Raw genomic sequence first — 19,299 nt, forward strand, 5'->3', positions numbered from 1 at the left:
TATAAATTATAAGAATTGTCCCTGCAGAAAGTTCACCAGAATAAATAAACATACAAAAACTTTTGAACAGAACAGATATTTAGTTAATAATAACAAATAAAATAATAATAAATAAGTGTTAAGTGTTTAGATGGCGTCAGGCTTTGGAATCCATTTTTAAAAAACAATGTAATTTTCAAAGTAATCAGAAATCTAACATACAATTTGAATTTAAATTGTAGCTTTTGATCAAAACAAGTTTTAATGTACATTCAACCGACTGATCTAAACCTATAGAGAGAGAGTTGGACCAGCCTCTCAATGCAGTAAAATATTACATAATGTTGTACAAGTACAAATACACTTAAACTTCATGTTCTAACTTCAAAACAAACGTTCTCTTGTGGCGTAATGACGCTGATGACGGATTCCATTCCTCACATGATGAGAACGAGGATGTGTCCGTCAACAACCGACCAACAACATGTTAGCGAGAGTACAGGTCACAAACAACACCAGAACAAAAGAACACGGATCATTTCGTAGAATTCCCAAAACAGATCAGGAAGTGGAACAAGAATCTAAATGGAGAAAGCGGTTAAAACATGGAAGGTTGTTGGTACAGTGTGTTTGTCAAAAGGCTCATTAGCGGTGGAACTCTGTAGGTTCCTTCTCAAAACAATTCTAACGGCCAGCGGCAGATCATTGAAATCCAATCCAGCGACTCCACTCGGGGACCACTGAAGACCCGAGTCCAGGGACTGACATTCACACCACGGTGTTTGCTCCGCGGTTTATGTTGGACGACAGGTGAAAATTAGCAAATGCAAGTCCGCGGCCAACTATTTATTCCACAACGTCACAAAAAATAAACATTGGAGTTTGTTAACTGGATAGCTACAGCGGACTACAGTATTAGCTTCACCATCAAGCTAACATGTTGACATTCACACCTTAAATTTTGGACTCAAATTGTGAGATTTCACATTCAAAACATGGTAAAATTCACCCTCTCTGATACTGAATGTTTGATTTAACACACAGGACTGCTCTTAATAATGCAAAAGAGGTTACTAGGTGTGTACATTGGTAAGAAACTGACGGTATAACACGTACAGGACCAACGATACGGTATATTACAATATTGAGGAACAAGTATATATGTAGTATTGTCGAGTACTTGACTGTCAGAATGTACAGACCACAGACCACTCTTGACGAAGTCGTAACTGCTTTCATTTGTTTTGAAACCAAAATATGTCCAAACATCAGCTTTAAAAGTTCCTCGATTCGATTGTATCCTCTCGACCTCAGTCATAGCACGAGGAAAACATTGTTGTTTTAGCTGCGTAAAGACTGCTGCCATCTAGAGACCAAAAGTTAAAATTAAAACACAAAATTGAGTATTTGTTTGTCAATTTCTTAACGATTTATTTACACTTTAAATACAAACTATAATAATACATTGAACTATATATACATACAGTATATACTACTACTACTTTAAATATATAAACCATAAAAAACTGTTCCAATCATGAATAAAAAAATAATACTTTATTTTAATATAATCCATAAAAGAACTATGATGAATAACTAGTTAAATGTTATTTAAAAGCAAATGTAATAGTAATAATTGATAGGTTTTGTATAGCGCTTTTTTGGAGGTCACTCAAAGACGCTTCACATTGCATAGAATATACATAAAAGAAAAGAAAAAACACAAAAAGAAATTCAAAATAGAGTCAGGTATAGTATGGGTGGAGTCAGGGGTCGTATGCTTTCTTGAAGAGGTGTATGTATTGATTTATATTATTTTGGCTGTTGAATACCAGTAAAGTATCCCGATAAAAACTTTTGCGTTCGACCTCTCGAGGTCACGTTGGTACCAACCGATGGGAAAACGCAGGAACGGAAAGACGAGTTCATCATGACCTCATAAACCCGATCTGGCTCCATGAGCCTCGTCGTCCGCATGTTACATTCAAACGACACGTTTTAAAGCATTTTTCACATCCACAGGTCGACAAACACACCTGCCGGCGAACACGCACACAAACAGACACACACACTCGCACCATTTGTTCACGAGCTCATTAGACTTGGACGACAATGACCACATCATCGCGTACGTGTTGACCGGCTATTTTCAGAGCGCCACATTCCCAACGATTCTCCATCATATTGGAGCGAGAGCACAAACAAAGCGGCGTAAGTGTGTATTTTTAAATAATGACTCTTAGAAAAAGCACTCAGCGCTCCCCACAGACCCAAATGACTCACGATAGCCATCAGTTCTGACCCCTGTCACAGTCATTCCCTTGTTTTTTTTCATCGCAGTCTCTTTGGCAAATTGTTTCCTGCCAGATCCGAGGATTATTTTTTTGCAGCTGAAATGTTTAGAAAGGGAAATGCTGCAGTAATTTCTGGAGATGGAAGGCTGCACTTTTGTATATATAGACACTGAAATTATGTTCTGGGTACTGAGTTCCAGAGGTTTCAGACTTTTCCTCCCACTTCGGCTTTTATGAGAGTCCGACTGTGTACTTTCACTCATCGCGGCGGAGTCGACAAATGGACGACGCTGGTGTTAAAACGTTGGACGAATACTTTTAGCTAAAGAAAGTTGGAAGATTCCCTTAAAAGTTAAAATGCGTCCAAATATAGCCAGATTAAAAAAAAGGGAGGGTTCCAGAATTTATTATCATTTTTTTTCTAATTGTAAAGAGGGCCAAAGGGAGGACAGGTGCTTCAAATATGTCCAAATATGTTTAGCACATATTTAACATGGATAATTACCAAAATTCCAGCTACTTTCAGGAATTGTAAGGTCAATAATGTGATCAAATTTACTGGATTTCACTGGATTTTTAACCGTTCTGTGTCTTTTATACATTTTTCATTTTCATTTAAGTAATTCACATTTTCTTTTTGATTTTTTTTATACCTAAACTACAGTAAGAACCTGTCATTTCCAAGAAACTAGGGGTATTTTCACTAATTTTACTATACAAACATATAATATATATAATATATATATATATATATACAGTATATTATATATATTTCACAGTACAGATTGGAATCAAGTAGGATCTGGAACCTACTGGTACAGATTGGAATTCCATGATTCAGTCTATTTTCCAAAACATTTTGATGTAATCGGAATTTCTCCTATTAGTATTGGAGATTGTCCTGGTAGAATTCCCATTTGTCCTGGAATTCCAATATTCAGATCCCAGTTCAGTAGTAGGATTCATTTGAATTCCAATCTGTACTAGTAGGATTCCAGATCCTACTGGATTCCAATCTGTACTTTACATAGCATATGTGTGTATATGTGTGAAATAAACTTTCTCTAAATAAACTCTAGGCCCTTCTTTGGATCTAACACTTGAATACATTGTAATCTATTTGATCAAGTTGTCAATCTCTATATACTGACTTGATCATCTCAAGTAAAACCAAGATCATAACGTTGTACTTAAACCCTCTGGTGGAGACAATAGATTTAAAAACATAAATATTTCGACTCCCAATCACAGCGAAAGAAAACTGTCCATAACTACCAATATTTCAGTTGAAAATAAAAAAGTTTTAATCCTTCCTCGTCAATCTTATCGCTGCTTAAGGTGAGCACCCTTTCAAAATAAAGTGCAGCAACACCACTCACACTGGGCTGAGAGCCAAAGTTTATTTTTCATGAACAGATACCTTCACACAAGCTGGAACAAATATGGCAGTAAATAAGACTTACTGCTACACTTACTACCTCATTTAAACACTACACTGCAAAAACTTTCTTGATGAGAGCGAAAATCATCTTTAAAGACCAGAAAAAAAGATGATGAAAGAAAATGATTCTGGAAAAGTAAAGATTAAACCTACAATTATTGTCTTTTTTAGAAACTAAACAAGGAAATGTTTCTTTAATGTTTCTTGCACCTGATTCATCCCATCAAAAATAAACACTTCAAGATCTTCCCACTGTTGATGCCCCCCCGCTCTGACTCAATGAGCCAGGTCTGTCTGCTCCCCTGGCATTTCCTGTGTGAGCGAGCGGGCAGAGTTGGCAGCGACCAGCTATTTTAACAAACTCCAGATGATGGGTGTGAACGTAGGTGTGCGAAAAACACAACCCTCCCGATTGGTCCCTCGTCTTTTCATTTTCCCCAAACAACAGCGCTCTTTTATTTTTAGCCCCCGGGGCTCGGTCCAAAAGAAAACATGTGTCAGCACACCGAGCACTTGTCGAGCGGTTCTAGGGGAGCATCATCCATCCTCCAGCCGCGACCAAAAGAGGAGAGAGAGGCTTCCTCCTGAACATTCCCTCCCTTGAGGAACGTACACAAACCTTTGAGGAATTACCATCAATCAGCTGCAGCGAAGGAAAAAAAAAGATTTTTTGTGATTTCTTACCTTCTCTTCGCATTTCTTGTGGCAAGCTATCCGGCACACTGCAGGAACACAAACGTGAGGAATTAGATGAAGGTCATGTTGAGGAAAAGAGTGAAGAAAACTGACTTAATATGATTAAAAAATATATATATATATTCAACCAGAAAGTTTAAAACCCAATTTTTCCTGTGATATGAACCGAAACATAATTTCTAGTATCCTTTAGTTATGGTTATAGTTTGGGTTTATGGGTTTTTCCACAAAAATATAGTACTTTTACAAATTAAATAAAAATTGATTTATGCATTTATTAATTAATTCAACTTTCTTCAAGTATCTTTTTAACAGAATTAATACTTTAATTTTCATTTTTGTAACATTTTCATTGAAATAATAATAGTGAATTTCTAGAGGAATAAATGACTAAATTTCAAAATGTAAAATAATACTTAACCACACTTTAAGTTAATTGCTTTTTAGTTTATTATATTCTTTATATATAAATACATACATGACAACTTTTAATTCTAGAAAGCATTTAAAGAATGACCAATGTATGCTGATCTATGCATGTGAGATTTAAAATGCTAAATAATACAACAAAAATCTATATAATATCATGTATAATAATAACAAATCAATCGCCGTCTGTTCGTTCGTAATCAGCAGAAAGAAACTTGTCAGACGTCGACAGCGTTTCCCGCTCCCTCGGCCAAAAACACTTCACATTACAGCAGCTTCCAAAAATGTGTGCAGGAAGAACAAGTCATTACATAAGGCGCAAGCATGTTCCAGTAAAAGCATACAGTCTTCTCCTTTATTTGGAAAGCTCACGCCTCGGTGCACAATCTCTCCGTCCTTCAGGAGATTTATGGGCCGCGGGTCCAGCTGCTTCTCTGTTGACCCTCGGACAAGTAGGGGAGCTCGACTGCAGCACAAACTCTTGTTGTTAAGAGATATTTATGTGTAAAATCGACATATAAAGTTGTCGTTATTGAAGGGATTATCTGCACATGCAGCGAGAAAATTTTATCTGACACTGAATCACAAAGAAAATGTTGTTCTTGTGTAGAAATTACAGGAAATGACTTGAAACGAGACGCACTACACCAGTGATCCTCCATCTTACATGACAAGAAAATAACAAACGACTGATATAATTGAGGGCTAAAGGATATATATATATTTTTTAATTTATATTATATTTTTCAATTCAAATCGCAGAGGCTATTATTGAAAAAAAGAATAAACAATTCCACCGACTCAACAGTAGGTGGCGGCAGAAACAAAAGCCGACAGAGACAAACCGCCCATTTTTCTTTACTGCTTGTATTAAAAAATCATTTTAATTTGTTTGATAATTGTAATTATTTGTTTTATTGCCAATTCAAGGAGAAATTGCATTATTTAGGGTATTCATTCTTACAGATCGAAAGTTACATCTAGTGTTTTAGATCAATGTTAAAACCATACAATTACTTGTATAGTAAATAACATTGAAATACTGGATCTTAATATTGGTTGAAATAAATATCTATTGGATTTTCTTTTCTTCCCTAAATCATTCAGCCCTAATATGATTCATATTCTATTGATTATTACTGTCTTAATTTTTTTTAAATAAAAAAGACAAGATGTTTTCAGAAGTAAAATTATATGTGATTCACATCATCTCAAACTTGTTTCAGTCAAGTTGTGTCGTAAAATAAACCTGTAAACTAGTGGAAAAGAGTGAAACAAATCTCTCTACGAGACCATCTTGTCGCAGAGGAACCAGCCCGGGGCATTTTGCTGACTCAGCATTGTGGTGAGATGAATTTTTCACACACTTGAAATTCTTATTTTTTTTGCCAGCCATGCCATTTTATTTTAGCTCTTTTATCTGAAGTCGATCCCTGAGTATAACGCCGACATTAAACGGGTGTTGGCGGTTCATAAAAAGGTGGGCGACCCCTGGACTAGAACACAATAACAAACCTATTACAATAGAAATGAGAGGGAAATACATATTGAGTTTTTGTCATTTATAATGATTTATAATCATTTTGCTGACTCAGCATTGTGGTGAGATGCATTTTTCACACACTTGAAATTCTTTTTTTTTTTGCCAGCCATGCCATTTTATTTTAGCTCTTTTATCTGAAGTCGATCCCTGAGTATAACGCCGACATTAAACGGGTGTTGGCGGTTCATAAAAAGGTGGGCGACCCCTGGACTAGAACACAATAACAAACCTATTACAAAAGAAATGACAGGAAAATACATATTGAGTTTTTATCATTTATGATCCTCGCCCACTGCATTGTCCAGATACAAGGAAATAAATATGGTTATTAAAGCGTAGACTAAGCAATACTTGTGTAACATGTGTGTTATTTTAACTCTAAACCTTTACAAAAACAAACTTGTTTTGTTTCGATCACAAGCTCCAGACAAACATCTGTGTTCCAGCTCGTCACATGTCATGTTCTCATGGACGCAGAATCAAAAAAAACAACAAAAAAAAAGCACTGTTTGCTCTCAGAGCGTAAAGGACCATATGCTTGTCAGTCCAGGACGCTGTCCAGCGCCTCCGCCAGCACGTGACTCCCCGGTAAACAAACGGGGGCCACATGGGAGCCGAGAGCAGGACTTCCATATTGGGGCGTGAAAAAGTCTCCAGCCTCGGGAGCTCAGCCTTGCCTTGTTAGGAAGTCCAATCTTTGGAGGATAAACACAAATGTTGCCGGTGAAAGAAAGACGGGATGGGGTTGAGGAGGGAGGAGGAGGGCGAGGAGGGGGTTTGTATGAAACCATCTGGTTGAGATGTTTTATAGTGTTGGAGATTAAATAAAGAGGTGGAAAGGTGGGGTTGAGGGGGGGGTTCCTTCCTCGTGGACTCCCGCTGGGATGGGCTGACCCGCGTTTACAGCAAAAACACAATCAGAGGCGAGCGAGCGCTTCCTTCCTACTTCCTCTCCTACACTCTCTCCATCCACGTTTTTATTCAACTTACATTCACTCCAGCTCACAGCTCTGGTCCAAAATAATGATGATGAATGTTTAAGTTAAATGTCACTCATTACAGTTTGTTTTTTTGTACTTAAAACTGACCAAAAATCAACTTCACATCGTCTTATGAAAAAATGAAACATTTTAAATAATTTATTTTTAAATAATATACAATCAAATTAAGGCATATTTCAGAATCTTCTTTTTATATTTATTAAATTCTTAGTTTTCCCAACATATTCCTCCAGAGGGATCAATACAGTTTTATCCATCCATCATATAAAAGCTTTATTTGTCCTTTCTTCTTTCTTATTTTTACTCGGTGGCCCTGAAACAATCACAGTATATAACGTGGCCCCTGAGGATATTTAATTGCACAACCCTTATGTAGAAGTGAGTCCTAAAAAACTTCTCACGTCCACGTTCTGACGCTGGACACAGAGAGCAACACTGACCCCTGGTGGCTGTGTTACGAAGCCGTTGTGGAGACGTCGCCATGACAACAGATCGTACTTATGTAGGAATAATTGTTATAGTTACTGAATACACGATGGAGACTAATGCGAATATTTTTTTAATGGATTTTTTTTTTGTTTTAACTAGCACTATTTAGTCTATCAAATCCAATTTAGTTTAGTAAATATATAATTTCACAGACATTTTCATGGAAATATTACAATCATTTATTTGTCCATTAGTTGAGAAGTTTCATAAGAGGAATAAAGTAAAAGTCATAGTAGAAACCATAAAACGTTATTTATTTTTTCACTTATAACAAAATATTCAGATATAATTTTGAACATTGATTTGTTGGATGTCGAATTATATCTCACGAACCTTTTTTAATTCTCAGTACATTCTTATGCTCAAGTATATTCTTTTGAATTCCAATTACCGTAAATGTAGGTTGTAGTGTTGTAATTCAGCCAGTAGGTGGAGCTCTTACAATATCTAACAGATCAATAATCCACAAAATAGAAAACGGTCTAAATAAATTGCAATTTGCTGCATAAACCTGGTATCTGTAAACTAATTTACTGATAGTTGAATAAATAAATAGGTAAAATAATATTTTAAGAGTATATGTATATGCAAAATGATAAGTAAAGGTAGTAAAGTTGTGAAGAAATAATGTGGTGGAAAGAGTTAATAACTACATTTATTTTATAACAATAAGACCATAATACAAATTACAGTAAAACAAGTTGAAATGTTAGCGGGAAAAATGACAACATGTAACTGAAGTGAACTTAAATGATAGAAAACACAGAAGCGTTTCGTCAACATATGTTTTCACTTCATGGTTTCACTTTGACCTCAGAAGGGCCGGAGAGTCACAAAGAGCCGAACGTGGCCCCCGGAGCCGTATTTTCCTGCCCAGCTCTGCTCAAATTGACACTATTAAAACTGAAAATCTGCACATGAGGTTCTGTTCCGAGCTCATGTGCGACGCAGATGTGACGAGTGAACAGGCGGGAGTCGAGAAAAGTATTGAAATCCAAACTCTTCTCCTTTTATTGTCCATCAAACTCACCATCTGGTCACTTTAGGAGATTACAATAATCACATTAGACCTGGACTCTTGACGATACATCGTCTCCAGAGAATCAACGATCACCTTAAAGCATCTGTTTCACTTCCGACACTCGTTCTTTCTGTCAAGTGCAGGGAAATGATCAGGCTTTTAAGTCGTTTATAATCACTTAAAGTGTCTCTAGATGTTCAGCAGCTTCTCACAATGTTCGCTCTCACTCACTTTATATGTGAGACTGATAGTGGTGCATTGTGGGGTCTACAGTCCACCTCTTGTTCCACCTAGACGGAGTAAAAGCCTTTTTATAATTAAGTATTTTTTAATTTCTTATTATAAAATAAAGAAATTAAAACGTTGTGGCTGGGATCCCCAACTTTTATTGATCAACATAATCAGCCTTCAGATAAAAACAGTAAAAATAATAATAATAAATCATATCATTCATATTTCACTTGTTTTAACTAGTTTATAGATGTATTTTTTTTATAAACTTGAATGAAATGAGCGTCAAAATTTAAAGGCTAATCCTAATTGAGAGAAAATACAATAAATAAAAAAAAACATCTTTCAGGCAGTAATAATCAATATCAGATCAATTCAAATAATTGTTTTATCTTTATGTTCCGCCCAATAACAAATTCTTCACGGACTGGTACCAGTCCCATGGGTTGGGGAGCATTTTCTCTAAAGGTTTCTTGACTATTAACAGTTGGAACCAGAGTTATATTCCTTTGGAAAGACCCAGAATACTTCATAAAAGTGGGAGGAAACTTGAGTTTGCAGGAATATTTTAATGCCACACAGGGTTGGATTCAAACCAGCAACCTTCTTGCTTCAAGGCAGAAGTACTACTTCACAATTCTACTCATGTTCCATGCAGTATTATTGTAAATAAATGAATGAATAATTGTGAAAAAACATGTTATTCGACTCTCAGTAGGATCCACCGCATACCATCTCTATGAGCACAGCGTCTAAGAACAAAGCTTTGATAACCTTAACACCCCTTAACACACACACACACACACACACAAACACACACATGCAGACACACACAGCGCACATGTACAAGAAGTTAGTGTGTGCAGGCGCTGTTTCAACCTGTGTTTACACTTTTTCCATCTGCGTCCAAGTCTTCCAGAAACTCTTTCTCTCCAGCGTTTAGTCTGAAGTCAATGGATAAAAGAAATTTTAAAAAAATAAAAAAGTAATTTCCTGCCCTCGGGGTGACACAAAAATAAAAACCCCGAGCGAGGAGGTCTTTGTGTTTTTAGCTGGTAAAACGCTGCCCTGACCTGCGTCAACATGCTATTGTCAAAGCGGGGAACACCTTGTATCCTAGCAACCGCTGAGGGGAAAGGAAGTGCATGAGCTGGTGTCATTATCGAACCATGTGACGGCGGCGTGTTGGTAAACAAGTCGGACAAAACATTTACTGTCAGTGTTTCTTAAAGAACACTTGGTTCTTTTAGTGGTGATAGATTAGAACATTGATAGAATAAAATATAATTCAATTCAATTAGTGACTTGTACATTCAAGTGGACATATACACATAAATGATTAATTAAAATTCTTTTTTTTTATTACTATCATATTGATTATTGAATAAAGCCATGTAGCTTCCAAACAGATTGCTTCATGAAGCAGTGTCACTATTTTCAGAGTCCACTAGATGGCGGTCTCTGAACTATTTTCCTTTGGTTTGTTCCAATGAAAAATCACATCATTTTTAAACTGATGGCGCCACCTACTGACCTCTGAACAACATGTTTCATGAAGCTTCATCAGCACGTGACTAATAAAAATGGAGTATTGAAGTCTCTATGAATTTTATCAACAGATCTCAAGCAAAAAAGTTAGTGATCCTTAGATCTGCCTTCATTCAAACCATTAATGAGAATTTCTTATGTTTTAAACCTAACAATACAGACCCAGATTTGTACACAGTCATATGATTAGACAAAAAATAAATAAATCCTAAAGCAGTCGTAATAATCCCGTGGAGGGAATAATGTTATTTACGGCATCTGTTTTAAAATAACGTGATTCTGCTTGACGGTGATATTGTGATCTTGAAGGATGAAAACCTTTGTGTGAATTGAGAAAATATCCATCATGAAGCATCAACGACCGCAGCTTCCTCCGAGGTCAGGTCGACCACCTACACATGATCAAGTTTCTGAGCCGACAGGAAAAGCCATCGAGCAGATGAACCTGTGGTCCGGAGCTTATAAACTATTTAGCAATGATATACCTGCCCTTGAGCCGTTGTCACCATCAACAAAAACAAAACGTATTTATTGTCAATCAAGCTTTTTATTAAATGTATCCATTAGTCAAAAACCGAAAGTGTGGCAGTTAAATCCTGAATGTTTTTCTTTCATGTTTAACTGTGAAGAGATTCCAATTTTTGTGCTGGACTGATTAAAGGTATAGATGCTTTTATTTTGAAATTCTGAGAATGATTTTTGGTTTGATGTGATCCTGCTGGTTTTACTAAGATGGGACAAAAATTTTACATTTAGACCACAGCAGTCAAACTCAAGGCCCGGGGGCCATATCTGATGCACCAAGTGATTTTATGTGGCCTGAAGGAAGAGTAGATTAATACATTGATAGTGACCAACAAAAATGTGAGTGTTTAAGATAAGGAACAGATTAAAAAGACTACTAATAAGTGTAAAACTGAAAAAAGAAAAAAAAGTGATTGATATGAGTTACGTACTTAGGTAGGTACTGTAGGTACTGTAGGTACTGTAGGTAGGTACTGTAGATAGGTACTGTAGGTAGGTACTGTAGGTACTGTAGGTAGGTACTGTAGATAGGTACTGTAGGTAGGTACTGTAGGTACTGTAGGTAGGTACTGTAGGTACTGTAGGTACATACGTACGTAGGTAGGTACTGTAGGTAGGTAGGTAGGTATGTAGGTAAGTAATAGTTATTTGTAAAGCGCCTTTCTAGACCAGGGTCACAAAGCGCTTTAACAATCAAGAACAATACACAGTTAAAATATATACTTTAAAAGATCAAGAAACAGAAGACAAACGCGGAGCCTCCAAGAATGAAAGAACATTATTTAAATCAGACACATACTTGACCGTTTCGTAAATAAACATTTTGTTTGGCTTTTTAACCTCAACGGCTGAAAGTTTTTAGTCCCTTAGTGAGTAAATTTGACCCTTAGACACAATAGACAATGTGTGTTTGTTACGTTATCCATGCTCACTTTAACATTTACCACTGAGGTAAAAGGCCAGTGCAAACCAAACCAGGTCTGGAACCGTCAATAAAGTGTTGTAACCCCTCCTTTGACCTTCAAGCGTGATTCAAAGCTCAATGTAACTCTGGACCAGATGTTTATTGTTGTCATTTTGTTCGCGATATTAAGTAAATATGGAAATATTTTATAGTTTTGCTGCCCTTTGAGTTAAACCCACTGATGCTTTCTTAATTACCAAGTCAACGTTTTTTCTTCTATCAAAATATTATTGTCCTCCAATAACAGGAAACAATAAATTCAGCCAGACTTGCACATAAATGTGATGAGTCACGGCGGATCATTTCCCCTCCTTTTTTTTTTCGTGGCGTCTCAGCTGTTTGTCGTGTCGTTGCGTCGTCTCAAGTGTCTTATTAATCCGGGAGCGAGGGCGACATCAGCGGATAAAAACTCAGACGCGATCCTAGTAGCAACATCTGGATCCAGCTGTTTGATCGCAGAGTCGACACAGGTGGTTATTATAAACGTCTGATGTTGCGTTTTGACATTTGCGTGAACTCGACAGCTGAGGTCGTTTCTTCATGGATCGGTCGATTGTTTGGAGGAGTCACAAGATTAGATGTGGATTTAGATCAAATTTTTGGTTCTTAAACTCATATTAACACATATATATATATATATATATATAATGTTAGTGACAATTAAAGATGTCAGTGTTTAAGATTAGATAAGGTACAGATATTATGAATGTCAACAATTCGAGTTAAAGTGGAATTTGTTTGGTAAACGTGCCAGTCAGAGTCTCATTTGGAACTACTTTAGATTTTAATCGGATAAATGTGGAGCAATTATTAACCCTTAAAATCCTGCAAACTTGTCTCAAAAGTTTGAAAATGAATGCCTTTGAATCAACAAGTACTTGGAATAATGTCGCGTCAAATTACTTATGTTACTTTAAACAACCAAAACACCAAACATGCACTCCACCATGGAGGTGCACGTTTTTAATACAGTAACAGTTAACTTAATGTGAAAATAAAATACTGTAATGTCACATTTTGAGATGCTTCCGGAGCTTTTTATTTGAAATTAAACTTTACTAGTCCTTTTTTTCTTTATAGTATCACTGGCCAGAAGCAAGTAAGTGACAGAAGTTTATGCAAAAAGTCAAGAAAATATAAATCCCACATTCAAATGTTAAAACTTTAAAGGTTAATATTGCATTTTTCTGTTCCTGTGCACAGATCAAGTTTTTATTATTTGCACATTTCTTAGACAAAAACGTTCTCTTGTTTATACTTGAAGTCCTCAACCACAGTTTGAATGTATAATATTTGTAGGTTTTATTTGTATTTTGTCGTTTTTTTGCACATTAATGAGTTAAGGTTTGTTACTATACTTGAATGTTGCTCATCCACAATATTAAATAATATTAAGTAGTTGTTAGTTACTGTTGTTAATTTGGACATTTTTTTAGAAAACAATCTTAACCATCGACGCTCTTTGAATGTGAACTGATTGATTGTCGTTTGTGCTGTTGTTTAATCAAGTTGTGTACTTAAAATGACATGGTGTTTTTCTTTAATTATAGTTAAGAAAAGTATAAAAAAATAAAGGGAAAAAAAAAAAGAATAAAAATATATATATATTATATACACATATATATACATATACATACATATATATATACACACACATGTAGGAGAGTATATTAAATACAATTCCACATTTGGAAAGTATTTAAATTTGTCCTGAATTGACAGAACAAAAAAAAAAAGATGTTCCAACATGAAGAAACAACCATTTCCCTCCTGCTGTGATTGAACAGTTATAATTCACTTCTGTTATTCACTCCCATCGTTAAGTTCCGAGTAAACTCAGCGTGGCGAGAGAAGATGAAAACAAATTTGCGTTTCTCAACACGACTCTCGCCAGATTCCTGCCAGCGAAGCCCATTAAAGAGAGAATTAGCCGTTAATTATCGTCAAGCACCTGACAATGTTCATTACACACAGCGGCGCCGCCAGATAATGACTTTAGTAATTAATACTGAAAAATTAAGCTCTTTTAATTGAACTTTGACTACATACAGCTGGTGCTCCCAGCAGGGTCGTTGGATTCATTAAAAGTTTTATTTACTCCGAGGAAGAAAGACTCACAATAAACAAGCAGAAGGTATTATAGTTAAAACTTGTACTTCCCTGAAGTTTTGTTATGAGATTTCTGAGCAGATTTACGGCTCCAGTCGGTACTGGCTCTGCCCTTGAGACCGACGTAGTACTTTCGATAGAGTTTCAGAGCTTCTCCGAGATGATTGATCTACTTAAAAGGGCACGAAATTTGGTCACAACCTGCAAATTCAGCGCTTAACGCTGCACAAATCCGAAGAGCTTATGCTAACTTCAACCTCACCAATTGACTGACTATTCAATTCCAGCAAAGAGACGGACATGGATATTATATATGGTGCATATTTATGCTATTCCAATATAATTATACATAGATTTAAATGTGAATTAAAACAAAACAAAATTTTGGGAAAACCCCTATTGCTGAAACTAAAAGTAGTATTATAATAGTGGTGTGTATGTTGTGATTATTAAGTTTGACCCCCTGGTTTACAACGGGCAAAAATAGTTTTGCAGTCACTTCAAAGCCTGAATAAAATACAGATTCATTCAAATCTTTCTAAGTGTGATTATTCAAAAATGATTGTAATTATCAGATTTTTTCTGAATAAACAAAGATGGATCATCTTAACCGAGAAAGGCTTTCATGACACTTTCACGTCAGAAAATTGAGTTTTTTTTAATATTTTTAATTCATTAAAGGCACCGTGGAGAATGAAATGCTGCACCTCAGTGTCATGATTTCATTCATCAATCAAAGCAACTTGACATCCAAGTAAAACAGATGAATTACATCTCGTTGCTATCAAATCGCACATAATCTTAGAACATTGTGTTTGTTTTCTTGATACAGAGCAGTTGTTTTTTCTACCACACAAGTTTCCAGAATGATATAACAAGTGTTCTTTGGCAAAAACTCACACTTATTCAAAGCAACAGAATTCTATGACCGTATAAGTCCAGTCTGTCGTCCGGGACAGGAACCAAATGTTAGCTTACATCAGGTGTTGTTTGACTAAACCAGCTGATATCCTTCCTGATTCCCACCGAAGCTGAGAGCAAAACCAAACATCCTTCAGTCTCTCCAGCGTGAGTCATGTGTTTGGAAACACGTCACCGCGGAACGCTCGGCCAATCACGTGTTTACTAACAAAATCAAAGACCTCATAAAAGAATATCTGGACTTTTGTTGCATTCATTAGACACCATTACTCCACGTCAGCCTTTTTTTTTTTAAATTGTCAGCACCATCATTTACTTCCTCTGAACAAGAGGCACGATCTGCCAGAAAGAACAACTAGCGGTTGACCTCTACCCTTCCAGAAGGCTCATCTGACTTTCTCCGACACTTAACCGATGCGGTGATGACCTCCGGTGACCCCAGATGACCCTTTGATTTAGAACGCTGATGGATGTTGTAGCCGGCGATCCTTTTTCTGAGCCGCGGCAGCAGGTTTCAGCAAGTTTTGGTGAAGTTATTATGAGAGCGTTAAGTCCAGAAGGAGCAACATCAAAGGACGGCAAAATACGTATTATTAATATTAATTGAATACGACAAATAAAACTGCAATATTTAACATACCCAAAGGGTTATTTACTAGAGTAATGAACCAACTATCAGGGTTTCAAAGGGGTCAATTTGTCATCGAGAAGTCCGCTTGTCATGAAGAAAAACCAGGACAGGTTCTGACCCGCGAGTTGGAACTGACCTCTGCAGACGAGTCCATCCTGTGTGATGTTCTGCTTGCAGACGCTGCAGTATTTGCTCTTCTTAAAAGTCTTTACCCGGAACGTGTGCGAGTGAAGAGCCTCCAGTTCCTCTGGCTGCAAGAAAAAAAAGAGACAAAAAGAGTTAGAATGACATGCATTTAGCAAGAAGCTCAGAGATTTGAAACAGATATTGAATTGATAAAATATAAGATGTTGTTTCTTTATAGCCAAAAGCAAAAGACTGAAGACTTTGTTTATCGATCTCCATCTTTTCTCCAGAAGCGCTAACCCTAACCTCTGCCCTAGAACTCCAGCCTTGTAATTTAAAAGACCTTTTAAAGTTCACCTAAAATTCAACTCATTTTCCACTCACCCTCATGTCGACTAAGGGCTCGGATTATCTTTCAGCGTAATCTGTTAATTTTATAGACAGTTATAGACAAAAATGTTCGTACTAATGTAGCAAACGGCGCTAACTTGTCTTCGTCTTCATCCAAAAAAAACATCCAAATACCTTCATACTGCTCAACTGTAATGTCCCTCTTGTAAAGAAAGCCCAGACATGAGAAAGAATGGAAGTAGTTTGATCTTTTTGGTGCGTCTGTTTCGAGTAAACTCGGCTCGCTACATTAGCATGGACATGCATTTTTGATTATCACTCCGAAAAGACACGGATTACTCTGAAAATAATCCCAATCCTCGACCTGGAAGTGAGTAGAAAGTAAATAAGTAAGTCATTTATATTTGTAGAGAGCTTTTCCAGACCAGGGTCACAAAAAAAGTGAAAGACGTTTGAATTTTGGGTGAACTTTGACTTTGGACTGAATAGGAGGGAGTCTTGAAGAGGCAACAAGAGTACTGTACACCCTAAAATGTTTTTCTAACGGTCAAAATGCTTCTGCTTTTGTGGTTCAACAGTCATGTCCATGCTCCTTCGAAACATTTTCATTCGGTGTCGCAACATAACCACAACAACGGTGGAGCGTGACATCATTTTCTGCTCATATTTGTTCAGCTGCTTCCTAATCCTACCACGATAGACAAGGCGGATACATCGGGCTAATCCTCGTAAGACTACGTCAGAATTCATATTCGACATTCAAGGTGTCGCTAAATCCCTCGAGTGAAGGGATTGCATCATCTGTCAATCACAAAGAAAAGGTTTTAAGGGATACACAAGAGAAACAATTTCATGAACACGCTTGAATCTGTTGCAGGCCAGAGTTACGGAGAAGGACAGAAGGTGAGACCATCAGCTTCTCATGATGTTTGCTGGTGGTCAGGATTGTTAGCCCACATGTGGTCGGCATATTAATGAATGGCTCGGTGAATTGGAAAGACTGATGACCCGTCAATCCTGGCTCAGATTGAGTCCATCCCGGATAACGACATCAAGATTAGAACTTTAATGAAAGTGCTTATCGTGTTGCATGGATCTAGGAAGTGAGTCGAAAACCCTCTGATCTTTCGAAGGGTTCATTTAAGAAACTGATCCACATCAGATACAACAACCAGAAGGTGGACAGTTGTCTGACAGTGAGTGGATGGAATAGAGATGAAACAGAAACATGGTTCTACACATAGTACCGTAAAAAAGAGAGCTTCCCACAGAGAGTAAAATAACAACTGGTTAAATAGTCTGAGCCTGGAAAGCAGTTTTTTAATCTTTTAAATAAAGGAACATCACAGCATACGTAACTGGTCCGTCCCTACTCCAGGATTTCAGCTAGTAGTAACTTACTATTGACCAGTGATTCAAATTGATTCTTCGGGATCTAAATAATTTTGGAAATTCATAGTAAAGATTGAATTGTATAGTAGAAGTAGTTGTGGTTCCAAAAGTTCTATTTCTAGTCAAAATATATATATAAAAAAATACTATATACCATATATTTTGGACTATTAACCCATAGAATTAAAAGGCACAAAATCAATGAACATATCCATTTTTCATTTAAATGCGTTATTTTAAGGAACATTTAGTTCCTTAACATTACCATCTACTGCTTTTTAGTCAAAGATTTTGATCGATTTTAAAAATTGTTTTGAGGTCAGTAAGTCGGAAAAATACTGTATATTTATTTACCGTGTAAAGTAGTGGTCTCAAATTCTTTTGGCTTTTTGGCGGAAGTCAATTTTTGCCAAGAATGGTCAACAGGTAGGTTCAAATTGTCCCTCAGTTTTTTTTTTCCTGCATGTTTGCGTTTCTTTTGGTATTCAATGTTAAGTTGATTTTTGTGTTTTATATGCAATTTGGGAATTTTTTTGTCTTGTTTTATGTAGAATTTTTTGTAGAATTCTGTTCCATCTTAACTAATCGTGACGATCATGATTCCTAAACGGCATAAAAGCTTGGAAATCAAATTGAGTGCTGAACAAAATATCACCTCACGGGCCCCAAAATTGGCAACTGGCCCCAAGCTTGAAGGGTTAGAATTTTTAATAAGAACCTCATCAAAAATGCTCTTCTCCTTATTGGAATAAATCAACACATATACTGGGAAGTTGAGCTATTTAACGGTTGGTTTGTATTTGCCACATGGCAACCCCGGCCCAGCTGACCCTTCCGTCTCTGCCTCATCACCGTATAACATGATTAGCTTAATCTAGTTAGGCTAAAATAATAGCCGAGGCTGTGCAGGCCACTCTGCGTTGGCGCAGGCTTCTGCCTGGCATCTAAACATGCACTTTACTCACAATACGCCCATGCCAAACTTTGAAAAGGAACCGCCTAGTGAGTTGGAATTCGGGTTATTTTGAGGGGGGGGTGGGGGGGTAATCTTGATTGGGGGTTGTTTTGTGTTTAGGTCTGACTTCACATCTCTGTTCCGTCAGTGAGACGGGCGGCCTTTTGTGGAAACCGATACCCTCGACATTGGAACGGCTCATTTGCTTTGTTGTGACCGAAAAACAATCCGCGGGTTTTGCCTCCAGACGGTTGTGGGAGAGTCGACTGTCAACACACGACACTACGGCTGTCAGTGAAAACACAGGCCGACGGCGTCCAGGTGTGAGAACAACAAGCTTCAATCGCTTCTGTCAAAGCTTCAGACCCAAGCAGCTAAAACAGTCATTAGCGTCAAAACTTCAGGCGGTCATTTAAATGGAATTACGGTGAAGACGAAGAGAAAAGCGCTCGCTTGAAAGCGGGATGAATAAAGACGTAAACAATTTCACAACCATTAGTTGTTCCATATAATATTTGTCATACAACAAACTGCTACACTAGACACTTCTCTTATATTGTTTTTTTCTGAAATAAGAGTTTAACTTTATGGTTGAATTAGCTTGAGAATCTCTTTTTTTTGTGGTTTAAGAAGATCTGTCGGTGATGTCTGCC

At 36.9% G+C, this 19,299-nt stretch overlaps 1 protein-coding gene across 5 annotated transcripts in view; it reads right to left on the bottom strand.

Moving 5' to 3' along the window:
* Positions 1-19,299, bottom strand: part of tns1b (tensin 1b) — a 162,125-nt gene that overhangs the window by 96,812 nt on the left and 46,014 nt on the right. For all 5 annotated transcript variants that reach the window (XM_087803965.1, XM_087803963.1, XM_087803962.1 and 2 more), the window contains exons 2-3: positions 15,959-16,073; positions 4,399-4,436 (exon numbers count right to left, since the gene is read on the bottom strand). In XM_087803965.1, coding sequence (XP_087660091.1) covers positions 4,399-4,436; positions 15,959-16,073 — 153 coding nt within the window. The remainder of the gene's footprint in view (positions 1-4,398; positions 4,437-15,958; positions 16,074-19,299) is intronic.

This window comes from Callionymus lyra, chromosome 12, assembly GCF_982586985.1.
Source record: "Callionymus lyra chromosome 12, fCalLyr1.hap1.1, whole genome shotgun sequence".
In the NCBI taxonomy this organism is placed as follows: Eukaryota; Metazoa; Chordata; class Actinopteri; order Syngnathiformes; family Callionymidae; genus Callionymus; species Callionymus lyra.